At 51.3% G+C, this 27,927-nt stretch overlaps 1 protein-coding gene across 9 annotated transcripts in view; it reads left to right on the plus strand.

Moving 5' to 3' along the window:
* Positions 1–27,927, plus strand: part of MAD1L1 (mitotic arrest deficient 1 like 1) — a 313,129-nt gene that overhangs the window by 146,226 nt on the left and 138,976 nt on the right. For 4 of the 9 annotated variants that reach the window (XM_013047748.2, XM_004776342.3, XM_004776343.3 and 1 more), the window contains one exon: positions 19,950–20,090. In XM_013047748.2, coding sequence (XP_012903202.1) covers positions 19,950–20,090 — 141 coding nt within the window. Of the gene's footprint in view, positions 1–2,884; positions 3,044–3,601; positions 3,625–9,189; positions 9,212–14,446; positions 14,552–16,574; positions 16,830–19,949; positions 20,091–27,927 lie in introns of those variants that run through there. The other 5 variants (XM_013047751.2, XM_013047753.2, XM_045075176.1 and 2 more) reach the window with 5 other exon arrangements.

Raw genomic sequence — 27,927 nt, forward strand, 5'->3', positions numbered from 1 at the left:
CCAGGACAGGAGAGGCAGGGCTGATGGGCCTCCCAGCGACGACAGAGAGCTGTGGGTGGCTCGCTGGTCTCTTCAGTACGTCAGGCTTTTTATTTCTTCCTGAGTCAGTTTTGGTAGTTTGTGTCTGTGGGAATTTGTCCATTTCACTAGATTGTTGGCGACTCGGTGTCTAGTTGTTGATAACATTCTTTTATAGTTCTTTTTATTTCCATAAGGTCAACGATACTGCCTCTGTCATTTCTGCTTTCAGTTACCTGAAGCTTTTCTGTATTTTTTCCCAGGTTGGCCTAGCTAAAGGTTTATTGATTTACTGATCTCTTTTAAAGAGCCACCTTTTGGCTCTGCTGATTTCTCTGTTGTGTTCTGCACTCCTTTTTGCTTACTTCTGCTCTCATCTTTATTACTTCCTTTCTTCAGCTTGCTTTGGGTCAGCTGATATTTGAGGAAGATGCAGAAGCAGTTCGGGGAAAGAAAGATTGCCTTTCAGCAGGTCTCCCTGGAGCACTTAGACACCCACAGCCAAAAAACCGAACCTTACACTTCATATAAAAAGTAACCACAAAATTAAATGTGGAACATAAAAGTACAAACCTTTTATGAAAAAAAAGAGAGAGAAAATTTTCAGGGTCTAGGTAAAGAGTTCTTAGACCGGGCCATCGAAAACACGATTCGTCAAAAGGAAAAGTGATAAACTGGACTTTGCAATGGCAGAATGTTCTGCGCTGTGAGAGACCCTAGTCCCGACTGCAGAGAGGCGTGCAGACAGCATGTTTGCAAGCCACGTGTCTGACCGGGACTGTTAGTGGCTATGTCTGAAAAACCCCGAGCCCTCCACAGCAGCGAAAATCTAATTAGAAAACTGGCGCGTACAGATGGCGGATGGGTGTAGGAGAAGGTGCTCAGCACCGAGAGCCGGCAGGGAGATGCAAGGAGACCCACAGTGAGGGATCGCTGCACACCTCCGAACGGTTAGCATAAAAAGTGGTGACAACCCCAAGTGCTGGCAAGGCTGCGGAGAAACTGGATCCCTTGCTATGCTGGTGGACACGTGAACGGGCACAGCACTCTGGGTTATAACGTCTCCGTTGTTGAAAGCTCAACCACAGTGACCAGATGGCCCAGCACTTGCACTCTGGGCATTTATCCTGAAGAAATAAAACTGACGTATGGGACTGTTCCTGGCAGCTTTATGCGGACCAGCCCTGAGTGGAGAGAACGCCAGTGTCCTCTGGCAGGTGGCGGTTACACACGGTGGGAGGGCCTCTGGGCTGGAGTTGGTCGGACCGTCTCTCTCCAGCTACTCCAAGCTACTGTGATTCCTTCTCTCCTCCTCTGTGCCTAGGCATTTCCATCCTTGGGTGCTGGCATGGGTTGTGACCTTTCCCCTCCAGGTCTCTGACCCCTTGTGGAGTGGCCCCAGTCAGCATGTGAGGGCTCCAGGCAGATGTGTCTAGAGGTGCCTTGGAACCCTGAACCCTTCTAAAACCTAGAATGCCTCTTTTGTTTTTTGTCCTTGATTATAATACTGCACATTTGGGAGCTTTCAGATGCTCCAAAAAAAAAGTATGAAGAAGACCTTTTAGAAGACCTTAATTCCTGGGGCGCCTGGGTGGCTCAGTGGGTTAGGCCTCTGCCTTCGGCTCAGGTCATGATCTCAGGGTCCTGGGATCGAGCCCCGCATCAGGCTCTCTGCTCAGCAGGGAGCCTGCTTCCCCCCCTCTCTCTGTCTGCCTCTCTGCTTACTCGTGATCTCTCTCTCAAATAAATAAATACAATCTTAAAAGATAATTTAAAAAAAAAATTAAAAAAAAAAAAAAAAGAAGACCTTAATTCCTGTACCCAGAGGTGGCATTGAAATCATGTTTTTACGTTTCCTTCATTTCTTCCTTCCTCCCTCCTTCTCCTTTGATCGAGCCATTCATTCATTCGTCTCTCCATCCTTCCGCCCATGCATCTGTTTATCCAGCCAGCCAGCCAGCCACCTGTCGATCCACCTGTCCGTCCATCCATTCATCACAGGCTGGTGACCGTAGGGCCAGGTGCTGTGGGGTCAGCTGTGTTCCTGCAGGTGTTCCAGGTATCAGGAGAATGGGCATGAACAGGACAGACAAGACCTGTTTGTGTCCCGTGTTTGTCACTTAACATTTATCATGACAAATGCTTGGTCATTAAACAGTTTTTGAAAAACAATTGGAAATTTAGACTATTTTTAATTTTTTATTAGTTTTGGGGGTGGGAACAGCATCCTTGGATGTAACTTGTGGCCCCATCTCTGACTCATTTCTTTCTTTCTTTTTTTTAAAGATTTTATTTATTTTTTCGACAGACAGAGATCACAAGTAGGCAGAGAGGCAGGCAGAGAGAGAGAGGGGGAACCAGGCTCCCCACCAAGCAGAGAGCCCGATGCGGGGCTCGGTCCCAGGACCCTGAGATCACGACCCAAGCTGAAGGCAGAGGCCCTAACCCACTGAGCCACCCAGGCGCCCCTCTGACTCATTTCTTAAGATGTGTGTCGGAGCCTGGAATTCCTGGTTATAGGGGAGGAGCACTGCTGGGAGCCTGGGTCAGCGTTGCTGGCTCAGCGCACCTCCCCTCCAGCAGGTGTGTCCGTCAGCACTATCATCAGCAGCTCATGTCATGTTGCTTTGCGTGAGAGATGGATCTTACTGGATTTCTGTGGCCCTTGCCCAAGACTGCATTCAGTCCTCTCCCGTCTCAGACGACACTGTTTTCCAGAGGAGGGAGGAGATTTCCGGGGATTCGGTAGCTTGCCAGAAAGCATTGCCAGGAAGTGGGAGAGCCAGATTTGCAGCCCGAGTCTAGTCCCCCTGCAAGGGGAGGGCATCTGAGAAGCAGGGAAGGCCAAGCAAATGAAGGGTTTTTGCAGTCACATTTGTACGGTAGTGCCCTGTGGCTGCCCTGTCGTGCTCTGAAGAGTCAGCTGGCCACTTGAAATGTCTGTGCCATGTCGAGCGCTCATTGCTGTTTGAACCGTGTGACCTTTGCTGCTGAAGGAGTCGGTGCCCGCTGGCGCGGGATAGAGGTGAGGGGGGCCTTTAGTCAGATCCCGTCATGGTCCTGCAAGCCCCTGGGAGGTGAGCTGCCCCTGATCCGGGCTGTGACTCAGCCATGCAGGCCTCCCTCCTGCCTGTCCCGCTGCCTATCTTCAGGAAAAGGAGAGCCAGGGGGTGAGGGGGCCTGCGGGGGTGCTCCGGCCCGGGATGCAGTGGCTTCTCTGCCTTGTGGTGATGGAGCCGGGAGGCTGCCGCCAGTGCGAGCAGCTGCCTTGGCTTCTCTGAGTCCCTGGTGAGTCCCTGGGCTGGTGTCCCCAGTCCCGTGGAGCGCCGCTGCTTTCGTTGCTGAGGGAAGTGGGGGTCTGTTTTTCTCCTGGCTGGGCTCCTCTGTTCTGTGACCCGTTTGTTCTCCAAGCCTCAGCTGAGTGGGGTGAGAGGAGCTTTTGTCCCTGAGTCCTCCAGCACTGCCACCCTGTTCGCTGGCTGGTGGGCCTGGAGGGGCAGTTGCACACAGAGACATCGGCACAGCTGTCCCCTCGGGAACCAGCCCCGTATTGGGCCTGCTGGGCAGTGGAAGGGCAGGCCTGTAGCTGGGAGCAGTGTCAGCCTTGTAAGTACCTGGAACAGGGACACTTAGTGTGGAGATGCAGCCTCTCCTTTGGCTCTGCTCGAGGCCAGTGGCAAGAAGCCATCATGTGTGATTTAGAAAGAGGCCAGAGTGCCCTGCAGGGCCTGACTGGTCCCTCCATCTCGAGTGCCAGTGCGGGCCTGGGGGACCCTGGGAAGGGCCCGTGACTGCAGCATGTCGGGGGTGGGGGGACAGGGGCAGAGGGGCCATGGGGAGAGGTTCCCTCCTTACCCCAGAGGCTGGGAGGGTCTGGAGACTTGAGGGCCGAGGGAGTAGCTCGCCAGCCCTCCTAACCTGTGAACCTCACAGAGCTGCTGCAGGGATATTGAGGCAGCCCCCCCCCCCCCACCGCCCAGCAGCTGGCCCCCATGCTCTTGACCACGAAGGTCACTCACTGGGAGACTAGGCGCTGACAGAGCCCTTCCGCCAAGTACTGCGAGTCTTTCAGCAGTTATATTTTTAACATCTTTTCCTTGCCGAGTATTGTCTTGGGTGTCGGAAATTCAGCCGGGAAAGACAAAGAATGAAGGTCTCACCTACCCCGTGGAGTCGCCCTGTGGTCAGGGAGGCACAGAGAGTCCTGACCTAAATAGGAAGTTGTGATGATGGCCGGATGGTGGGCCACAGAGTGTGTGGACGGACCCCCCACCCCAGCAGGGCCCCTGTCCTGGGACGCCCCTCTCCTGGGATATTCCCCCCACCCCACCCCACCCCTGCCCTGGGACACCCACTCTAGTGGGTCCCCCGTCTTGGGCCGTCCCCTCAACCCACCCCGTCCTGAGCGGCCCCAGTCCAGTGGTTCAGTGGGAAAAACCAGGCTTGTATTTTGTTAAATGGGCAAAGACACTCCAAGAAGGTGGGGGTAAGAATAACTTGATTTTATGGGTTTTACATAAATGACCCTACTTGGTCTTAAACATAAGCCGATGAAAGGAGATTCCTCCTGTTTCCTCGCTGACAGAACCGAGGCTCCTGACAGAGTCACTCACTCACGCCTGCCCTGGTGCCACGTGGGGCCTGGAGTCCAGGATCTACCATAGACGTGGCAGTGTGAAAAGCTGAAAGCGGGCCTTTTCGTTCGTTGCTCTGTCCTGGGGACCCGGTGGTCGGTGGCCCGTGGTGTTTATGGGATGAGTGAAGGTGGTGGATCTGGGTATGAGCTTTCTGGTGTCCTGGGCCCTGTGGGGCTGTCAGCATGCGTGTGCCGAGACCCTGATGGCATGAGGCCATGTGGCCAAGCTGCAAGAGCAATGCATGGGGTGGGGGTGTCCTGCAGACCCAGGGGTGGAGAGGAACCCGCGTGTGGAAGTGGCGCTGCAGGGTAGAAGGTGGGGCTTGGAGAGTCGCCTGAGCCGATGCCCCTTTGCTGTCCTTCTGGAAAGATGCCTGACGCACCCTGCCGTCCGGGCTGGTCCTGTTCCTGGTGTGCTGCCACAGGCTTCTGCCTAGGTGTCCTCAGCCCCACCTCCCCCATGTTTTATCCTTCCTGGCCCTACTTGCTTTTTCAGCATTTACTTCCAACTCTTTCCCGCGCTGAGGTCTAGGAGAGCAGGGCTTCTTGTAGAGCTACTCTAAGCTCAGGGGGACATCCCTGCCACTGGACATGAGCTAACTTATTTACTTACTTTCTTTCCAAGATTTTATTTGTTTATTTGAGAGAGAGAGACAGACAGAGGAGGAGCCAGGAGGAAAGGGGGAAGCAGAGCTCTTCACTGGGCAGAGAGCCCGATGCAGGACAGGACAGACACTTAACTGACTGAGCCACCCAGACACCCCAGATGTGAACTTTCAATTGAGGGTGCAGAGCAGCGCGGCCTCCGTTGGCCTTGTTGGGGATGCTTCCCAGTGACGGGTCCTTGAGCTCGGAGCCCCTGTCTAGATTTCTGTCTGGTCAGCAGAGCAGTGCTCCGAAGGCTGGTCTGGCAGGGGGAGCCCCTCCCTGAGCTCTGGGGTCAGCTCCTTGGGGAGGGCCAGGTGAAGGGACAAAGCCTGTCTAGTGTCTGCTCTTCTCGTTTGAGAATGGACTTTTAAAATTAGAAGTAATTGGGTCATGTCCTGTGTCCTGGAGGCACGGGGTTTGGTGCTTTAGTGAGTGGTGAACACCTTGGGGTCACTGTTGCCCGTGACCTTCCTATGCTCTGTGATCCCAGGGACATGGACTAGGAGCTGTCATGGAGCCTAGGTTTATAAAATGTGTCTCCATCCTGGTGTCCACGCCACCTTCAGCACGACAGCTGAGCCTCCAGCCCCTGCTTCCTGCATACCTGAGCTCAGGTCTCAGTGCCATCATGAGCGCCTGAGGACCCTGGTCACGTTGAGCAAGTTCAGGAATTCAGTAAGCCTGTTTCCTCACCTGAGAGGGTGAGCCCCTGCCTGCCCGGGCTGTTCCGAAGATGGCGTGACGGACTGTCGTGTTCACTCGCATGATGGCCGAGTGGATATTTACTGAATGGCTGTTAGCTTTGGGGCGCTGTGCCAGGCACTGGGCACCCCGCAGTGAAGGAGAGGGCCAGTGAGCCGTGGCGTGCAGTCACCATCTCGCTGGGCACCTCGCACGTGGGGAGTCCACCTGAGCTCTGGCACCCATGCCGAAACGTTCCAACGGGGAAAGCCGGCCCATCTTTTTCAGCTTTTGCTTTACAGCCGTGGGGGAGGACAGGGCTCGGAGAGGGAGGGGCCACTCTGACTCCAGCAAGCTGGCCGGGACCCCAGTCATCAGACCATCCCTCCACCACCCAGCTCCAGTGAACGGTGCTTGACCCAGAGCCAGGCCACGGCAGTTCGCGCTCTACCCATGTGGCCCCCCCACGCACGGCACGGACGCAAGGCTGCCTGCTTGGATCACCTGCACGCGTGTACCGCGCTGCTGTCAGGAGCGATGGCCACGGAAGCGTCCTACACCCACCATAAATGAAATGCAATTTGTATTAGGGAGTGTGAAATCTCAGTAAAATTGCTTTGGGAAATCTCAGTTGATTCCTGCCTCTTCCATAAGAGGTGTTGTAGGGCTTTTCATTGGGAGGTTGAGACTGCGGGAACGCGGCTGGTGGTGAGGATGCGAGCAGCAGGTTCCCCCTTCCCCTGCCTGGCCACAGTTGCTGGCCGAGGATGGGCTGGGGAGGGCCGTGGTCTGTGCTGGGGCCGGCTCCTGGCCTCCTGCTGCCGTTGGGGGACGCCCAAGGATCTGGTGGACCCACCCGGTGTCAGGCCTGCCCTGTGCCCGCCAGCCTGCAGAAAGGAGTGCTTGGCCTTGCTCTCCGGGTGGTAAGGTGAGCCGCTCCGAAGACTGCAAGGAGTCACAGCAGCAGAGAAGGTGGTAGGACCCAGAGGCGGGAATGAGGTGTCATCAGGTGTTTGCTGTCAGGTGTGGTGGCCATGGGCACAGGAGGTCCCGAGGCCCCCGGAGACTGCTGGGAGTGGAGTCTCGGGCCTGACTGCTCCTTTGTGTTGAGATGGGGACAGTGGTGTGTGGGACCATGGGCCAGCTCTTCTAGTGGACCCACCAGGGCGACATGGGTGTGTTTAGAAGCATCTCACCAAGCCCAGATGAAGTTTCTGCTGCTTTCTTGAGCGTTCTGCTGCCTGTTGTGGAAGCTTAGCAGTGCCCAGCATTTGTACAAGCCCTGTGCCTTTCAGGATGTCGCTGGCCTCACAGGGGATGTGCGTTTGCTGCCTCGCCCCCCTGCCCCCAGCATCTCTGGGAGAGTGTGGGGAAAAGCGCTGTCTGCGAGACCCCAGGCTGAATTCTTGGGAACACAGCCCAGGTCTCCTGGCAGGGCTTCCCATCTCCCCCACCACTGGCATCGGTTCTGGGACACTTTGCTCTCGATTTGTGGACATTTGACTCTGTCATGCTTCACTGGTCCTTACCCTGTCACTCCGTTGTCATCCAAGCTCTGGGCCAGCCTTCTGAAGTTTTCACCCTCAGCAATCCTTGCCCAGAATCCCCCAGGCGCCTCCTTTCCAGACTGTGCAGTATGATTTTCGGAATTCACTGGGGCAGTCCTGCCATGCCACCACCTGACTGAGGATCAGCTGCCTCAAGGAGTTGGTCTCTGGTCTTGATGGTTCCTTTATGATGAGCTGTTTTTAGTGTGACTGGACGGCCACAGCCATGCTTCTAAAACTACAGAATCTCGTTTAATATTTATTTGTTTCAGCTTTGCACTGGCCTGCAGCACACGTACATCAAGAGCTGTCCTAAGAGGACAAGCCTTTGAGTCACAGGAAAGCCGGTCCCTTGTGCTCAGCTCCCAGATGGACAGCTAGTGCCATCGTTGGCACCCAGGATGCCCCCCTTTCCCATGCCACCGTGCAAGGCGATGCCTTTCTGCTTTGAACACTGCACACCCCCTTCCGTGTTTTTAAGTTTTATGTAAATGGAATCCTACAACATGTAATCTTTTGTATTTGCTTTCTCTTGCTCAAAATCAGGTTTCTGTGGGCAGTTACTTCCTTTCTGTTCTCTGAGTGGACCACATTATGCTTTTTCATGCATGCATCCGTGTATAATTTTTGAGTTTCTCCATTTCTGGGCAAGGGTGAACGGTGTTGGTGTGAATGTTCTCCACTTGTCTTTTGGTGCACTTAGATCTGAATTGGTGGCTGAGCACCCAGGAGTGAGCTGCTCTGCCACGGGCACGTGACGTGGGGCACGGGAGGGGTCCACTTCTGTGCATGTGACAGGGTGCACACCTGCTGTCAGTGAGCGAGCACGCCTGTTGCCCCAGAGCCTGCTCTCACTGAAGCGTGTCATTCAGCTAGGCAGCTGCATGTCAGTATGGGTGGTGGGTCTGCTTGTGTCTCCAGTTGTGTTTATTTCCCAGGGTGTGGATGGGGGCGGATACCTCTTCATGTGCCTCCCGGCTGGTGGAGGCCCCTCTAGTGAGGCCCCCGGCACACCCACTGTCTAGTTTTCTCTCATCTGCTGTTCTCTTTATGATCAGTAAGAATTCCTCATGTGTTCTGCATGCTGGCCTTTAGTCAGGTCTTTGCACGCAGATGCCTTCTGCCTGTAGCTGGCTTTCACTCTCTCCAACTTAAAAGATCCAAACTGTAATGCAGTCTAATTTATCATGTGAAAATTCCTTGTTGGTTATCATTTCCCATGTCCTCTCTAGGGAACCCTCACCTGTCCCATGATCACTAATGTATGTGTCAGTATTATCTTCTTTTCCGCTTGGCCTTTCCACACTGAAGGCTCAGAGCACAAAAGCTTGGCTGTGTCATGGTGAGCTCCCCCCATCCTCCCCAGCAACTATGTCCTGTCAGTTCGACTTATGAAACGCTTCCTTTCTCACCACCCCACTGGGCTGCTTATGTGGTAAAACCAGGGTCCCCCTCTGCACCAGTCTGTTTCTCTCTCTTTTTCCCCAGACCACCCTGCCTGCATCCCTGGGACTCTGCTCAGCCCTGTTACCTGATAGAGCCAGTCCTCCCTCCCTGGCTGCCTCGGCTGGTGATGACCCTTTATGTTTTCATGTGGGGTTTAGAAGTCAGTAAGCCTGCTGAGATCTCTGTTGGGGGTGTAGCACCATTATGGTAAGGGTGCATCTGATCCATGAACATGGTATGTATTCTTCTGTGCTTTTAGGTCATCTCTTTTTCCTCTCAGTGTTTTATAGGGCTTTCTAGTAGACACCTCATAGATTTGTTTTTTGTGTGTTTTTGTTTTGTGCGTTATTATAAATGGCATCTTCTCTAAAGTTTGTTTTTCTAACAATTTTTTGCTGGCACAGAGAAATATAATTAAACTTTGATTATTGAGTTTGATCCAGCAACATTCTAAACTTTTTTAAAATAAGCTATTTGTGGATTCCATTGGATTTTCTGTGTTCACAGTGTGTCACCTACTCATAATAGTTTTTACTTCCTTGTAGCTTTATGGCCATTCTCCCCTTCTGCTGCTGCTCAGGATCTCCAGCTCTGTTTCAAACAGAAGTGCTTTGGTAACAGGCATGTCAGAAGGAAAGTGTTCACACTTTCCCTGTTGCGGACTGTGGTGAAATTCCCTTCCAGTTCTCATTTGCTAAGAGCATTTTTGTTTATTGTCTTCACCATGAATAGATGTTGAATTTTTATCAGATGCTTTTTCTGCATGTACTGTGATGATCGTATGATTTTTCTTTACTCCGTTAATGTGGAAAATCAAATTAATTGATTTTCAAATGTTAAACCGAGCTGGCATTTCAGGAATAAGCAAACCTATATATGATTTTCCTTCCCAAGTAATGCCTAGTTTGATTTGCTAGTAAGTCAGTTGGGGATTTTGCCTCTGTGTTTATGAGATTTTGACAACTAATTCTCATTTCTTCCAAAGTCCTTATAAGGTTTTGATGTCATAGATTTTTCTGGCTTGATAAAATGAGTTAGGGATTCTTTTTTTCTCTTCTCTGTGATGGCATTTGTGAGATCAGGGTATTTCTTCTTTAAGGGTTGGGTAGATTTCACCAGTGAAGAGATCTGTGCCTGTTGGGTTTTCTCGTTGGGAAGATTTTAAATTGGGGCTTTGATTTCTTTTAATAAGTTCAAAGTCATTTGGATTTTCTTTATGGATGATCATTCATCTTGATGATCTACGGCTGTGTCTTCTTTTTCAGTCTGGCTGTTTGGTTGTGTAAGTGCTCGCTCTCTCGAGCCGTCTCACGAAGAGTTTGTTGGTCTTACTGCTCACTTGAATGAACTGGCTTCTGGCGTTCTTGATTCTGTACCACATGTATTCTGCCTCATTAACTTCTATTTGTATACTTTTCCCTTTTCCTTTTTAATTTGTTGTTCTAACTTTTGAGCTACTTGATTGTTTTTTTCCCTCCTGTGCCTTTCAGGCTGTAAACATAGATGCGTGCTGTAGTTAAGATATGTTATATTTTTCTTATCATTCATTTCAAAATACCCGTTTAGTGTGACTTTTATTTTGACTACCAGGTTATTTAGAAATAAATTTAATTTCCAACATTTTGTGATCACCAAATTATTTATTTATAGCTTAGTTTCATTGTGTTAAAGACCACACTCTGGGATGTGTTGTATGACCCCCTAGGGAGCCGATGTTTGTAAATGGTCCATGTACCCATCAGAATCACGTGCGGTCTGCATTGTTGAATGCGGTGTCTTTTAAGTCTCTGCATATCAGTTGTTAATCATACTGTTAAGATTTTCCATGTCCTCTGTGATGTTTCTCCTTTTTTTTTCAATCCTGAGAGACCACCATTGGAATTTCCCAGCTTCACTGTAAGTTTGCCTATTTCTCCCTTTAATTTTGTCAATTATGGCAGCATATCTTTATTAGGCCCATATAGACTGAAAATAATTATCTTCCTGGTCCATTTAGCCTTTTATTATCATGAAATAGGCTTTATAATTTCTTTTGATCTTTGAATCTCCTTTGTGTGATATTAATACAGATGTTATCAGCTTCCTTTTAATATAGCCTTTGTGCCTTTTACTTTCTTAAGTTTTGTTATGATCGTTTCTTAATTATTTTATTATGATGTCGCTTCTACACAGGTTAGAGATAGATTTTGTAGTTGTATACAGTCTGAAAATCTTTGTTTTTTTTTTTAGTTGATATATGTAACTTAGTTGCAATTAGTGATAGATTTGCCCTTTTTTTTTTCAAAGAATTATTTATTTATTTTAGAGAGAGAGTGCACTTGGGCAAGTGAGTGAGAGCAGAGGGAGGGTCAGAGGGAGAGAGAATCCCAAGCAAACGCCCCACTGGGTGCTGAGCCCCACATAGGGCTTGATCTCCCAACCCTGAAAGCACAACCTGCGCCAAAATCAAGAGCTGGAGGCTAGCCTGACAGAGCCACCCAGGCGCTGGATAAACGTGCTTTTAGACTAACCACCTCACTACCTGCCTTTTGCTCGTATTCTTTTTTGTTTGTTTTTAATACTTTGTTGTAGACTAACCATTTCCCCCTCATCATCTTGTCGTTATGCTACTTCTCTCTCTTCTAGATGATTCAAAGGATCTTAAAACACAGCATCTATTGAGCTTTTATCCATTTACAGACTGTTATTGTTGAGCACTTTACACAACACACACACACACACACACACACACACATTCTGTAGCTGAAAACATACCATCGTTACATTTTTTAAAAACGTGAATTCCAGGATAGTTACCATACTGTGTAATGTTTAGTGTCAGGTGTACAATAGAGCGAGTCATTGTTTCCATACGACACCCCGTGCTCATCTCCACAAGCGCATCCTTAGTCCCCACCACCTGTTTCCGCCCCACCTAGTGGGCGGAACACTCTGTGTTCTCTACAGTTGAGAGTCTGCTTTTTTGTCTGCCTCTTTTTCTTCTTTTGCTCATTTATTTCTTAAATTACACGTACGAATGAAATCACATATTTGTCTTTCTATGACTTATTTCGCTTAGCTTTATACTCTCTAGGACCATCCATGTCATTGCAAATGGCACGATTTCATTATTTTCCTGGCTGAATAATACTCCACAGTGCGGAACGAATATATATATATCACAGCTTCTTTTTCCATTTATCAATCAGTGGACGCTTGGGATGCTCCCAAAGTTTGGCTATTATACATAATGTTGCGATAAACACAGGGGTGCATGTATTTTTTCTATTTAGTGTTTTCATATTTTTGGGGTAAATATCTAGTAGTGCAATTTTTAGATCATAATATAGCTCTCTTTTTAACTTTCTGAGGAACCTCCATACTGTTTCCAGAGTGGCTGCACCAGCTTGCATCCCCAGCAACAGCGCATGGGGGATCCTTTCTCTCCGCACCCTCGCTGACACCCGCCGTTGCTTCTGTTGTTGATTTTTGCCGCCATGACAGGTGTGAAGTGGTACCTCCTGGTGGTTTTGACTCACATGTCCCTGATGATGAGTAATGTCGAGCATCTTCCCATGTGGCTGCTGGCCCTCTGGTTGTCCTCTTTGGAGAATGTCTGTTCACATCTGCTGCCCCTTTTTCAACTGGATTATTTGTTTTTTGGGTGTTGAGTTTTGTAACTTCTTTGTATTTTGGATACTAACCGTTAATCAGAGATGTGATTTGAAAATATCTTCTCCCATTCACTTTTAGTTTTGTTGATTATTTTCTTCGCTGTGCAGAAGCTTTTTATTTTGATGAAGTCTCAGTAGTTTATTTTTACTTTTGTCTCCCCTGCCTCAGGAGACTTCTCGAGTAAGATGTTGCCACGGCCGTGCCTGTGTTCTCTTCTAGGATTTTAATGGTTTCCAGTTTCACATTTAGGCCTCTCATCCATGTTGAGGGTGTTGTGTATGCTGTAAGAAAGTGGGCCAGTTTCATTGTTTTGCATGTAGCAGTCCAGTTAGTTACTGTTGCCTTGTATGTTCATATAGATGTATAATACTCACCCTTTTAATTTTTTTTCATTACCACCTGCATCCCTGGGCATCCACCTGGGATCATTTCCTTGGGATCATTTTCTTCTGCTCACAGAATGCCCTCCGGTATGGGTCTGATGCTGAGCAATTAATTCAGTTTTTCCCAGTGTGAAAATGTGTTCCTTACAGTTTGACGTCTGAAGAATATTTTTGCTAGGTATGGAATTCTTGGTCAGCTGCCATGCAGCTGTGCCCATTGAGCCTGGACTTGTGTGTCTTTTGACTCAGACCGAGTGAGCACAGGAGCAAGCCACCTCCTTCCTGTGCCCAGTCCCTTGCCCACTGTCTCCTCTCCAGCTCTTTGTGGGTTTCTTTGTTTTCTGTTTTGTTTTAAGAAGGGATATAAATATTCTACTATACCTAGAATTATATTTTCATTAATAAACTTTGCTTTTGGGACAGTTTCTTTATAGGAAAATGGAGGCGATGGTACAGAGCCCCTGTATTCTTTCCTGCATCCCACAATTTGACCTAACATCCCGCATGTTCCGTGGCCATGGCTGTCAGGTTGAGTGCACTAGTTTGGGCACAGGACCACTAACTAACATCTGTGCTTTAAGGTCTGCTCGTGTGTGGGTCTGTGGGTTTTGACAAGTACATGTCATGTGTGGACCATTATAGTATTACACACAAACATGTATGTATGACTACTTCTGTTTTCTGCTAAAGATTTTAGGAAATTGGTACAATTTCATGCTTAAATATTTGGTGGAATTCCCAAGTGGAACCATCTGAGTCTGGTGCCTTGTTTTTAGGAAGGCTATTATTAATTCAACTTCTTTCAATAGATATAAGCCGACTCAGATTTTCTCTTTCTCTTCTTGCAAATGGTGGTAGTTTTTGCCTTTCCGGGAATTGGTCCGTTTCATGTAAGTTACCAAGTTTCTGGGCATGGGTTTGTTCATAATACTCCTATTCTTCTTCATATCCCCGCGATTAGTAGTGATGACCTTCTCTCACATCTGATATTAGTGTTTTCTGTCTTCTCCCTGTTGTTTAATCTCGGTCAGCCAGCTAGACATTGGTTTTGTTGATTTCTCTCAATTGATTTCCTGTTTCCAATTTCATTGATTTCTGTTCTAATTTTTATTACTTCTTTTCTTTTGCTTTAACTTACAGCGCTCTTCTTTCTTCAGTTTTCTAAGATGGGAGCTTAGATGATTGATTTCAGTTTCTTTCCTAAACTAAAATAAGCATTCGCTGTTCCCTCTAAACCCTGCTGCGTATTGTGTTAAGTTTCATTTCATTTAGTTAAGAACACTGTTCTGTTTCTCTTAAGACTTCTGTGACCCATGTGTTTTTTAGAAGTGTTGTTTAATCTCTAAATAGTTTGGGGTTTTCCAGCTATCTTCCTGTTATTGACTTCCATTTTAATTCCAGAGTGCTCTGAAAGCTTACTCAGTATGATTTCTGTTCTTTTAATTGTGTCCAGGTGTGTTTTATGGCCCAGAATGTGGTCTGTCTCGGGTGAATGTTCTACGCGAGCCGGAGAAGAATATGTGTCCTGCTGGTGGCGGGTGAAGTATTTTATCAATGTCAATTAGATCCCTTTGATTGATGGTGCTATTTGGTGCAACTATATCCTTACTGATTTTCTGCCTGCTGGATCTGTCAATTACTGATAGAGGGTGTGGAAGTCTCCAGCTACACTAGGAGATACATCTGTTTCTCCTTGCTGCTTTATCAGTCTTGCCTCACAGATTTCGACCCTCTCTTGTGAGGTGCATGTGTGTTTAGGACTGGTATGTCTTTTTAGGAATACTGACCCCTTTATCATTATGGCATGCACCTCTTATCTCTGATAGGTATTTCTTTTTCCTGAGGTCTGCTTTGCCTGAGATTAATAAATTTACCCCGTCCGCTTCATTGTCTTTTGATTGAGGTTAGCACAATGTATCCTTCCCCACCCCTTAACTTTTATGTCTGTGTTTGTAATGTGGGTTTTTTATAGACATATTAATTGGGTCCTTTTCTTTCTTTCTTTTTTTACTCCATGTTGACCGTATCTTTCAGTTAGCGTGTCTCAGTCACTCACAGTGATACTGATCCAGTTGTTCGGCAGCCATGATGTTTCTTGCCATTTTCTGTGTGGACACTTGTTCTTGGCTCTTTTTCATTCTTCCCTATTGATCTGCCTGGTTTGGTTTTCAGGAGCGTCTTACAGGACTCCATTTTTTTCTTTTTCTCTGTTAACTCACGAATTACAGTTCTTAAGTGATGTGTTCTTACGGTGGTCCTTAAGTGTGCGGTTGTATCCGACTCAGAGCCCATTTTGAAGCAGCGCTGTCCCTCTTCCCAGGGCATGCAGGAGCCTGACTCTACTGCACCCCCAGGCCCTCCCTCTGTCCCTTTTCACTGCACTACCACTGACTTACCTCCCCACTGAGGCATGGTGGCCAGTGCAGACTGAGGAAGGGACACACTGGTTTGGCTGTCACTAGCCCCTTCTCTGAAGCTCACGCTTTCTTTATGTAGATCGAGCTTCTGACTGCTACCAACTGCTCCTCTCTGGAGAATGCTTCCACATGCTGTTTCTGTCTGAGGATGTCTGTATTTCCTCTTCACTTTCACCCAGCATTTTCCTCTTAGCGCTTGGACGTTTTCACTCCCTCTTGTTCTCACGTGCCACCTCGCTCTGTTGGGGTTTCTCTGTCTTTGGTTTCCTGAAGTTTGAACAGGAGGTGCCAGAGTGTAGATTCTGTGGTATTGATCTTGCTTTAGGTTCTCTGAGCTCGCTGGATCTGAGGTTTGGAAGATCTCCCCTGATGACGAAGTCTTTGCTCGGCCACTGGTGTCTCAGTGCAGCTTTTACCCCTTTCATAACTGCCCCTTATTCTGAGATGCTCTGCTTTTCTCTTTATTTCTCTCTCTCTCTTAATTTCAGTTTGGGAAGTGGCTATTGCCACATGCTGTGTCTTTGTTTCCTCTGGTTCTTCTATGCCCGTTTCATCCTTCCACTCTGTTCCTGTGTTGTTTTATCCTTTCTCTTATTTTTGTGTTGATGGGCTGGCTCATTAGTTTTCAGGGTTGCTAATGCAGACACTAAAGTTATAGACTTCCTGCTGAATTTTTTCTTGCATTGTTTTCCTCTCTCACATTTTTCTCCATGTCTCCTCTTTTAGAGGTTCTCACGCGTATTTAATGTAGCAGGTGCTTAATGATATCTTTATCCCTGTTGGAACAATTTAAGGCCCCAGGCCTCCCTTAAAGGCTTTTATTATATTTTATATTAGCTCTTTGTTTCCTGAATTTCTGTTTCTGATTTGTATGTCACTGGATGGTACCTCCACATCACAAAGTTGAGAAGTTATGAACAGGTGCACAGTGAGAAGCACATCTCTACCTGCCTTGCCCTGCTCACCCATATGAAGGCGGCCAGGGGTCTGGCTGAGCTTCCAGAGTGTGTGCGCGCGTGCGCATGCGCCTGTGCCCTGTGCCGTGCGCGTGCCACTCCTTCCCCACCTCCTGCGCGACTTTAGAGTCTTAGCTATTTAAGTGTCTAGTGTCGCCGCTGTGCGTTCCTCGTTGGCAGGCCAGGAGCTGCGTTCATGCGCCCTGTCCCACCCTAGAGTCTGGGCACCTGGTGACCTCACGCAGTCACGGTTGCCTGCGTCCTGGGGTCCGTCCTGCGTGGCCTCCTCTGGGGAAGCTGTTGCTTCCTCCACCCTCCCCGCCCTGTTGCCGCAGCGTCTTCCCGCCCTCCCCGGGACACGCTTTTGGGGCCTCGGCCAGGCTCTCGCGCTCCGGACAGGCTGCGGGCTGCTGCCGCTGAGGCTGCAGCTTGTGGTCACTTCTGTAAGTTACTTGACGTGGGTGGTTCCCCTCCTGTCCTTCCTGCCCTTCCTCACAAATGTTATCCCCTGTTCAGCCTGGACCCTCGGCAGCTGGCTCCCGTCTGTCCGGCTTGTCCCTTCATGTTCTCTTCTGTAGCTCCGAGTGTCTCTTTAGCTACGGCCCCCATTGCTGTGTTACCTACTTAAGTGTTTGAATTGTTTGTTTACCTTGTTGAGCTTCATTTAGTCTGCTTTTTGTCTTTGTTCTAAACTTGCTTATTGTTTCTTGCTGATACGGTAAATCCCTTTATTGACACACACCCTGTGAACCTTTTCTTCCGCTTCTGGTTGTTCTACTACCTGATGCTGTAGATTTCATCCTCCTCCTTCTTGTGTTTGCGGGTCTGTTTTCAGTTGTGCTCTGCTCTGTGATCTAGTTTTATTTTTATTTCGTTTTACTATGACCTTACGATCCTTAGAACTTTCTCTTTGGAACTAGTTTGACACTTGGAGTGAGGTTCTGCTTTCCTAGCCAGGAGCTCTGTATCCTCCTGTCACGTGCCTGCATGCACCTGCAGCCTTGGGCTGCCGTGTGGTCGTCCGCCCACAGGCAGTGCTGGTGTGCCTATGAGCGTGCGCCACTCTCGGTTTTGTTCTAAAGATTGCCCACTGGGGAGACTGACTTTTTCAATCCTGGTTCTCTGATCTTCCCTCCTGTTCAGGCACCACATTTTTTTGCTTCTCCCCTGTGTGGGGGGCTAATTCCATTCCACCCCAGGAAGCTCCTGCCCCGGACTCCAGGGCTGCCCACTCACTCAGGAGGAGAGTGGGGTGGTTAGGGTCCATTTACATGAGAGGGTGGCGCACGTGTGAGGGACCGCATTCCTTAGGACCACGGGCCGGAGTATTTTGGTGTGGGGAGTCCCCCAGGGCGGGCCTGTTCTTCAGGAACCTGGGAGTTGCAGCTCATCCAGACACTGGTCAGGGCCATCTTGCCAGCTGTGAGAGTAGCATGTCACCTCTGGGCTCTGTCCCTGCCATGGCTCAGCAGCACCAGAAGAGGCAGACCCTCTGCCCCTGTGAACCAGACATGGTCGTGCCTGCAGCTGCTGGCTGGTTTGCTCACACACCCAGCACACGCTGGGGCTCAGGGGGCGGAGGTGGATGTGCAGCCTTCGGAGGGCTTGGCAGCAGTGATCTCTCAGTTTGTACTCGGGGCGCGTCTCCACAGCTTCCGCGGCCCTGACCGGATGTCTGTTTGTTCAGGGATTAATCACCAGCATTTGCTCAAGTGGAAACGAAGCAAACTTCACCACAAGTGGAATCACTCATTAAAAAGTCATTATCAAATCAAACCGGCACATTTCTTGGTCTTTTACTAGTAATGACAAAACAATCTCTTGAACCGGTGCGGCAGACCATGGATCTGCTAGTTCATGCACTCCTCCTTCCGTCCTCGGCTCCCCAGGAATGTGATAGAGGAGCCTCGTGTGGAAGAGCAGTGTTGGGGGGTGGAGGGGATGACTGCAGCTTGTTATTGAAGGGAAGCCCCCCACACCGCCCCTCGCCCTCTGGGCCAGCAGCGCTCTGGTAGCTCCAACTGAAAAAGTCAATACCAAGATAGAGCGTTCCAATGAAATGAGGAGCCTCCATAAACCTTCCTTTGGAAACAGATTTCCCACGGATGTGCGACCAGTGCCAGGTGGATTTGTAACTTTAATTTCTCACTTATTGAATTTCTTGTCATCGGCTAATTGTGGAATCCACGCTGGAGTGATGAGCGGGCCTGAGGCTTGTGAGCTCTGCCCCTCCTCCAGTCCTACCCGAGAAGGAGGGCCTCTCCCACCAAGAGGACGCTAAGTCAGGGGCTGTTGCAGGTCCATGAATGCGCCTTTGAGCCTGTGCTGGTACAGGCGGTCTGGGTAGCGTGTCCGGATGGGAGGGACTGGGGTCCTGAGGGACCAAAGCAGTGCCAGGGCTGGCGCAGGACATGCCTGTGAACCCGTGGAGATCTGTTTGCCAACATGGATGAGATCACTGGGCCTCACTTACGGGGCAGTGCGCGGACGCAGTGTCTGTGACGGCATCGATCCTCCCACCCGTCCTTTGAGACTGGTAGCTTACCCCACTAGTCTGGGAACGGAGGATAGGGGTGAGTGCTCGGGCCTCCGGTGCCCAGCTGGCCCAGTAGAGCTGGGACAAACCAGCCCCAGGCAGAGGCCATGGAGCTCTGTGTCCTGCATTCCGCAGCATCAACCTCTCTGGGCGCCTGTTTGTAGAACTGACTCTCAGGCCCCACCAGACCTGTGGAGACGAAGCTGACCTCCCCCAAGCGCCCCAGGATGTTCGCATGCACAAGGGTATGAGAAGCATGCTCAGAGCACCTGGGCTTCTGCACGATGACTTGATTTTCTCCACATGGGCTTCCCAGGTGACAGCACGGAGGCAAATGGGGTGCCTGTCCCCAGCTCAGGCTGAGGAAGAATCCAGGCCCCTAGGGAGTGAGAAAGGGCGGTGGGCAGCTCACAGGGGAGACAGCAGCTCTTCTCCTGGCATGGGCGCCCTTTGTGCAGGCCCTCCAGAGCCTCTCAGTTGCTGGGACCTAAGGACCCGGGGACCTTAGGTCGCTGTTGCCTTTCCTGGTTGGCCTCCAGAAGCTTGTCTCCCTCCGTCAACACATGGAGAAGGCATCTTGCAGTTGTGGGCAGGAGAAGCCATGCACCTCTTCCAGCGTCCTGACTCTGGTGCATGCTCAGCCTCAGCAGGTGTTCTCATAGGGCCCCACTGGGCACGCTGCTCTGTGGCTTGGTCCTCCCACTGTGTGGTTGGTACCGCCTCCCATGAAGCCTGGGTGTGCCTGCTGGAATGGGGTAGAGGGCTTCTGCACAGCTGGGGGCGTCAGCAGGCTCAGGGAGGGGTCTCTGGCCTCCCAGGTCTCCACTCACCTGCAGCTCAAGGCCAGGCCATTGTGGGGAGTGTCTGGATCACGGTTGGACCCTGGTCACACCCAGGCTGCTGGTTTAGAGCAACTCGGGGCCATATGGTGGCCTGGCTGGGTTTTGTCAGGTCATTGCGAATCTAAACAGTCATGAACGGTCATGAACTTCTTGAGGAGCCTGACCCCTGCCCTCTGTGCCCACAGGAGCGGGACGGCATGCGCGCCATCCTGGGTTCCTACGACAGTGAGCTGACTGCGGCCGAGTACTCGCCCCAGCTGACGCGTCGCATGCGTGAGGCCGAGGACATGGTGCAGAAAGTGCACGCGCACAATTCGGAGATGGAGGTGAGTGTACGGTGGGCGCAGGGCCAGCCACCCGGCTGGCTTCCGCATGCTGGCCCCGCTTGCAACCTGGTGGCCTGGGAGAGGGTGGCCCACCAGGGGACCGCTGCTAGTACAGTGTCACAGACAGACCTTCAGTTCTGATTGAAAAGGTTAGCTCCAGCCGTGCTGAGGGAGTCATCATAAATATAAGTGCATTAATAGCCATTTTATTACGACACATTTGGCTCCACATGAAACATTAATGAAGAGGGATTTGCAGGGAAGGCTCCCTGACACCTTCAGTCGTCCCTGGCATTTTTTTCATTGAGAGATTCCTCCTGTCTGTGTGCGCCCTGCGCCCTAATCAGTTAATTACGAGGCTGACAGATCTGGTACCTCTGGTGCCATCTGTTTGAGTTTTGTGTATGTCGGGTGAGGAAGGGCTGTCACTGACCGGCGTGGTTACCCCGTCTTAGCTCACTGGACCTGCACATCTGGCCCCTGGCCCTGAGGCTTCCAACATGGGCTCGCCCCTCCCACCAACGGCTTTTAGCAGAGGCTTTGGCGGACAGATGGGCACCCAATTTGTCTCAGCTCCCTGCCATGGGCCCCACTCGCCTCCTAGTCTTCCCTTCCTGGAGTCCTGCCTACTTGCTCAGGACTGGCCTAGTCTCAGCAGAGAAGGTCCCTAACTCTCTCCTCCCCCTTACTGTGGTCAGCAGTGTAGTACGGCATCACCCAGCCTTCCCATCCACCCACCTCTGGAGTCCTGGGCGAGTCTAGACAGGTAGAAGATGCCCAGACTTGGCCAGCGTCACTACCACCACGGTCTGTTCCTCTCTGTCCTGGTCACTGTTGTCTTTGCTCCTGGATGTGGGCACAGCTGGGCCCCTCCAGAAGCAGGCGAGCCCCTTGTTGGTTTCCTGCCCTTCTCCCAGGCCCCAGTGACCCAGATCTGCATTGGGAGAGACACTCCCCAATGCATAACTCTGGCTTCCTGGGATCCCCGTCTTTGAGGCTGGGTGCTGACCCTGAGATGCAGCCTCAGAGCCCGTTCACTGGCTCTGCTCCCTGTCCTGCCTGCTAGAACAGAGGCCCTGGTCCTCCCAGCAGAACATCCTGTCTGGTCCTTCTTCACGTGCCCTCCTCACCCTGTCGTCTACAACAGGCTCTGTTAGCCTCCACAGGAGCAGCACCCCCACACACACTGGGCCCAGGTTGCTGCCTGCAGGGTGGACTGAGCATAGGGAGACTGGCGGCCCACAGGTTACTGTCCCCTGGCCTTTCTGGAGCATCAGCAAGCAGGTGAAGTGAAGCTTACTCAGGTGTTAGTGATCAGCAGGGCCCCCCCCACCCCACACACACACCCCAGCCTTTGGAGTGTGGAGGCCATGGTTGGGTCAGCGCATCCCCGGGGTTGGACCTGGAGTGGTCCCATCCTGCTCAGAGGCTTGGGTCTACCCATGTGGAGAACTGTGCGCCTCCCAGCCCCCACCAGGTGGCAGCAGACAAAGCCACGGGTCCTGCTCCTGTGTCCAGGCCTTGGGTGGGGACAGGCAGTGTCTCTTCATCCTCTGTTCCCACTCTCATTGCTGAGCCCCTCTCTCGTCATCTGTGCTGGAAGCAGGCTGGCTTCCAGGAGGCTGACAGGTGGCTCTCCGACACGCGTCCTGGGGGCGGTGTGGGGGTGCAGTGAGGGTAAGGGACACCATGGCAAGGCCTGCCATGTGCGCGATCCACAGAGCTCCTTCTGCTGGAGGACCGTGTGCCTGATGAGCTCAGTTTGGCTGCTGGAGCTGAGGCGCCTCTGCTCTCGGGGTTGTGCGCGGATCAGGATGAGGCGCGCATGGGAGTGGCCTGCGAGGAGCTCTGGCTCATCCACTTGTGGGGATGTCCGTCATCCTCGCAGAGAGCCCGCTTCGCTCATGCTGTCCCATGCTGTCTGGGCTAGTCTGGCTAGTTCTCCGGCAGCCCGAGCAGGGGCGGCCCCACTCGATGATGTCACAGAAGTGCTCCAGGTAGCACGGACGCAGACGGCCCCTCTCTGTGGTCACTGGAGGACGAGAGCATGGTAGACAGGTAGAAAAAGTGGGAAAGCACAAAGTCCTTCTTGTTCCCGGGCGTCACAGCCTCGGTCCCGGCAGGGGCACAGAGATCAGGCTCCCTCCACAGGCCCCGCAAGGTCATCAGGCTTCCCCACAAGGGGTCAGTCTCACGTGGGCCTGGGGGTGGCTCTGTCAGCGTCTTGGAGGTTGTGCAGCCCTTAGAGGGAACGGCCCAGGTTCAGTCCATACCTTCTCCCACACTGGCTCTCTGGCAGCACCAGGACTACCCGCTTCCCCTGTGGGAGGCTATTGCCCCCGAGCACCACCCAGGGGAGGTCTGTGTCAGGGAGAAGGAGGCCCAGCTTTAAGAACTAATCCCTTTGTAGTGAAAAGAAAGGGATTCAGAGGGGGTCGGTGGTGGGTCCCAGGTTCAGGAAAGAGTTGCATGAGCTCAGGGATGACGTGGAGGTGAAGGTGACCGTGCCTGCTGTGTCCAGAGCAGTGGCACCAAGATCAGCCCACCCAGTAATGCCAGCAGTGAGAGGTGGGAGCACTGTGTGGCAGCTGGTGCCGAACAGCTCTGCCCCTCCCACTGTCACCGTCTGTGACAAGCTTCAGTCTCTGAATGGGTGGGCATCCTATCCCCCAACCCCCATGAAGGTGGGCCCATCCCCAGCCACTGTGCTGACCCTCTCTGCACAGCGGGCGGAGGAGAACCTCTGGAGGCATTTAGGTGTGGTGGGTTCTGGCCAGGCGGGGGACCAGGCTTAGGCTAGGGATGCAGCCCACCCTACCGCCAACATGAGTCAGCAAACAGGGGTTTTGATGCACAGCTTCCTTGGGAGCCAGTGGCTGGGACAGAAGGAATGTGGTAGTGGCCGTAGGCCGTGAGTTGGGGTCTCTCAGGTTCAGGAGCCTCGTGGACTCCAGGAGGCAGTGGTAGAGCCTACCTTCTAGGTGGGACACCAAAACCCAGACATGGGCCTAGCAGAGCTGAGTCCTGCAGATGTGTGTCCCCATTGGTGGATGGAGAGTGGTGGGTATGGGAGGGTGCAGGTGGGTTCACTCTGTTCACACAGGCTCATGGAGCCCCTGGCTTTGTGGCAGCCTGGGGGGCCCAGCCCTACTTGCCCTCCTCCCATCTCCAGCCTGCCATGGCCTTGCCATGGGGTCTTGTGTCCTCACCACACCCTCTTGGGGTCCAGACCATCTACTGCAGGGCACCTCTGAAGCTGGGGTCTCTGAAGCCCATTTTACCCCTTCTCTCTGCTGTGGGGCTGCGCTCTAGAAAGGAGCCCCCAGCCCCTCCCTGCTGAGGCCCCAGGTCCTCGGAGGTGGCAGAGGGGCTGTGGCCTCGGCTCTGCCTGCTTCCTGACCCTCAGTGGGCAGCCAGCCCTGGCAGAGACCCATGGCTCAGCGAGTGGAGCTGCTCGTCCACTTTGGGCAGGGGCAGCACGCTGGCGCTGGGAGCAGGGGCGGGCACCCCAGCTTGGAACCTACTCTCTCGGTCACCCAAGCCATGTGCTGACCCCGGGCCCTGCAGGCCACGGGGTGCTGCTCTCCAGGGCTTGGGGCAGGGTTTCCTGTTCTTGGTTATTAAACAGCGATGTTTTACATACTAGGAACTTGAGAGCTTTCAACTGCCCTGAAAGGCCTGTCAGAAGTGTATTAGTTGAGAATTACATACGGACACACAGTGACAAGTTATGTCACTTCGTAGAACCTGGTTGTTAAGATTCCTTGGTGTCTCTCGGGCAAGACCTCTGTCACTGCACGGATGCACCCATCGTTTGGGGGACACACGCGGGCCCTGGACCAGCAGTGGTGCTCCGAGTGCTCACTGGCAAGGCCCCAGTGTTGCCTTCAGGGGCCATGGGGAGCCACGAAGTGCATGCAAGGAGATCACCCCACAGCCCTCGGGGTCTGATTACCGAGGCAGATTAACTCTGTGCAGCTCCCCGCCTCCCTGATGGATTGCCTGTCTAGAAGGCAGGGTCTAGGGGGACAGAGGGGGAGAACATGATCGTGCTGGAAGTCGGGTATGCGTGATAGGTGCAGTGTGCGCATCTCTCTGCTCCCCACCCCCACACCTGCTGCTGCTTCCTTTTGTTTCCTTCCTTGTTTTGTGTTCTGCCTTCATGGCTGCCCTGTGTGTCTTCCCCTCCCCTCCCATTCTCTGCCATGGCTTCCCTCAACCCATCCCCATCCCTCACCCTAAGCTCCTATGTCTTCTCACTTGGGTTGGTAGGTTGGCTTTGCCCATCAAGGGCCAGAAAGTACGTTCTGTGGGCTCTGCAGCCACATGCTCAGCTGTGTGTGGCTGCTGAAAGCAGCTTTGGGCCCTCTGTGAATGGTGGGGCGTGGGCATGGGCATGGGTGTGTGCCCATAAAACTTTATTGACAAAAGAGGTGGGAGGCCTGGATTTGGGTGCCGGCTGTAGTTACAGGATGCCCGTTCCAGCCCCACTCTTCCTGGGACCCCTGGCATGCTGCTGCTTGTGTGAAGCCACCATGGTGGGGTGGCGGAGGGGCTAAGCCAGCTTAGCAGGTGCCCTTGGGCAGGCACAGGGAGAGAGCTGCTCCAGGGGACCCTCTGTTCAGTAGCGGGGAAGGTGGGGGTACTGGGAGTTTGACAAGCTTCCCTGCTCCTTGCGAGCCGCTGCCTTTCGCTCCTTCAGCTTAATCAGGTTGTTCTGATGTGGAGCACGTTTTGAGTCCGGCAGACACATTTCAGTGGAACAAGCTGGAAGTGTTGAGATTGGGAGAATCCCAGTAGCGTGTCTCTGGTGAAGTTTGTGCCGTTTTGCATGGATTTTGTTTATTCCACTTAATAAAGCGGCTGCAGAAGTTCGTAGCCTATGTCACGAACCTTCCTGTGTCGACAGAGCTATAAATATGCAGCTCACACCACCCTGATTCCACATATCAGCCTGATTTGTTTTTCTGATTTATTTAATTAAAACAGATTGCGGTGCTGCTGGCTTCATGAAGGTATGCGGAAAATCCCAATTTCCAATGATTCTCATGGGAGCCCGATGACGGTGCTCGGGTCCTCCTGTCTGGCCAGGGCTGGTTTGGCCTCTGGAGGAGCCCCAGTAGTTCCACAGGTCTAGGGCCCACTTTTCCTACTTAGGAAAGTAGCCACTTACTGTCCTTGCATGAAGAACTTGGGGTCACTATCCTGTGAAAAAAACACAAAAAACTGAAAAATCTGTAGACAGCATTGAAAGGCAGTCACTGTGTGGTGGACAAAGGGAGATGAGAAGGGGTCAGTGAGACGAGCCAGGCGCAGGGACCCCTCTTTGGGGAGTGCTCTCCGAGTGCATGGGCAGGGAGACTCACGGGAGACAGGTGTTGGGTGGAGGCTTGGGCTCTCGTGCTGAGGACTGAGGGAGGAGGTGGGGGAGTAGGGCTGGTGGCAGGCTCTGTGCGGACACATCAGCGGAGCCCTGGCCTCCGGGGTTGGGGACTGGCCCTGTTGGACCCCTGGGGAAGGGCGGACACTGGACTTGGCAGACTGGCATCCCAACCGCCCTGAGGCGGGAGTGGCGGATACAGATTGCATTCATCCAGCGGTACAGTGTGATGTTTAGGTGTCCACGCCTGTGGTGCAGTGACCACCACAGTCCAGCTTGTCACCCCTGCATCACCTGGCCTAGCTCAGCCGGTTTTTTCCTATAGCAAGAATATCGAAGATCTGCCATCAGCACATTTCAGGCACGTGGGGCAGTGCAGTGCTCTGGTCCTGTCACCGGGCTGTGCTCGAGGTCTCCAGGTGTTGTTCACCTCCCACCGGCAGGGTGCACGCATGCGCCCACACCTCCCCAGCCCTCCCACCCCTGCCCCTGGCAGTCATGTTTCTCTTCTCAGTTTCTGTGAGTTCAGCGTTTTCAGATTCTGCATGTAAGTGAGGTTTCGTAGTGTTTTTCTTTCCAGTTCTGTTTTAAGTATTTTTCACTTAGTGTGATGTCCTCCAGGTTCGTTCATCTTGTCACAGATGGCGGGGCCTACGGCCTCTTCGCTTCCTCGTCTGTTGGCCACTGGCGGGCATTGTGCCTGCTCCTGGGTCTCGGCTGCTGCGACCGGTCCCATGACAAACCCGGAGTGCAGGCACTGATTTGCGGGAGTGACTTTATTTCCTGTGGACATGCTTCCAGCAGTTGGAGTACTGGATCACATGGGTCATATTTCTATTTTTAATCTTCGGAAGAGCCTCTGTACTGTATCCCGCGGTGGCTGCGCCACTGCACATCCCCTTCAGCGCCGGGGTCTGGTTGGGGATCCCCACACGAACAAGCATGAGGTGAGACCCCACGGTGGTCCTCATGTGAGTTTCCCTGATGGTGAGGGCTGCTGAGCATCTTCTCATGTGCTGGTTGGCCATTTGTATCCTCCAGTAAAGTTTCTATGTTGATCGTTTTCCCATTTTTAGTTGGGTGTTTGGGTTTTTTTGCTATCAGGTTGCACAAGTTCCTTACATGTATGGCATGTTAGCCCTTCATCCGATAGATGGTTTGCAAATATCTCCTCCCATTCTGTATTTTCTCCCATTGCCTTGAATTTTGCTGATGGTTTTCTGTGCTGTGCACTAGCTTTTGAATTGGATGTAGTCCCACTAGTTTATTTTCACTTTTGTTGCCTGTGCTTTAGGTGTCAGATTAAAAGAAGTCAGTCACCAAGGTGAATGTCAATGAGCTTTTCCTGTTTTCTTCTAGGATTTTTCTGGTTGCAGATCTTTGTTCTGTGTTGATTTTGTGTGTGTGGTGTGAGATTGGGGATCTGTTACTGTTGTTTTCCACGTGGATGTGCAGTTTTCTTAACACGGTCCCTCGAGAGCCTGTTCTTTCCCTGTTGCAAATCCTTGGCACCTTTGTCAAGTGCTAGTTGAGCATATATGCATGGGTTTACTTCTGGGCTTTGTGTTCTGTCCCATTGGTGTGCGTGTCTGTTCTTAGGCTGTTATGCTGGTTTGATTACAACCGTTTTATGGTAGTTTGAAATCAGGAAGTGTGATGCTCCAGCTTTGTTCTCCTTACTCAAGATTTCTGTAGCTACTCAAAATCTTTTGCGGTTCTATACAAAATTTAGAATTCATTTTTATGTTCCTGTGAAAAAATTTTGTGGTTTGCACTGAATCTATACTTTGCTTTGGATAATATGGACATTTTAACAGTCTTCCCATTCATAAGCATGAAAAATATCTTTTTATTTATCTGTGTCTGATTATGTTTCTTTCATCAGTGTCATAGCTTTCAGTCTACAGGTCTTTCACCTCCTTGCATAGATCTATTTCTAAGTGTTCTATTATTTTTTTTATGCTGTTGCAATAGAATTGTTTTCTTTTTTGAATTGTTCATTGTTAGTGCATAGAAACACACCTGACTTTTGCATGTCAATTCTGTATCCTGCAACTCTACAGAATTCACTGGTGAGTTCTAATGGATTTCTGGTGGAGTCTTGTTTGCTACACGTTAGATCATGTCACCTGCAGGGACACTTTTACTAATTCCCTGCAGAATTGGATGTCTCTTACTTCTTTTTCTTATCTGATTGCTCTGGCTAGGACTTCTAGTACCATGTTGAATAGGAGTGGAGAGAGGGCATCCTTGTCTTGTTCCTGACCTCAGGGGGAGATCACTACCTTCTCACTGCTGAGTATGACGTGAGCTGTGGGCTTGTCCTGTGTGGTCTTTATTATGGTGAAGCACTGTGTGTTGGTATCTAATTGATTTTTATCATTAAAGCATGTTAAGTTGTATCAAGTGCTGTTTGTGCATCTGTTGAGATGATCATATGATGTTTATTCTCCATCC

This window comes from Mustela putorius, unplaced genomic scaffold (assembly GCF_011764305.1).
Source record: "Mustela putorius furo isolate JIRA1106 unplaced genomic scaffold, ASM1176430v1.1 tig00000139_pilon_pilon_pilon, whole genome shotgun sequence".
Classification (NCBI taxonomy): Eukaryota; Metazoa; Chordata; class Mammalia; order Carnivora; family Mustelidae; genus Mustela; species Mustela putorius.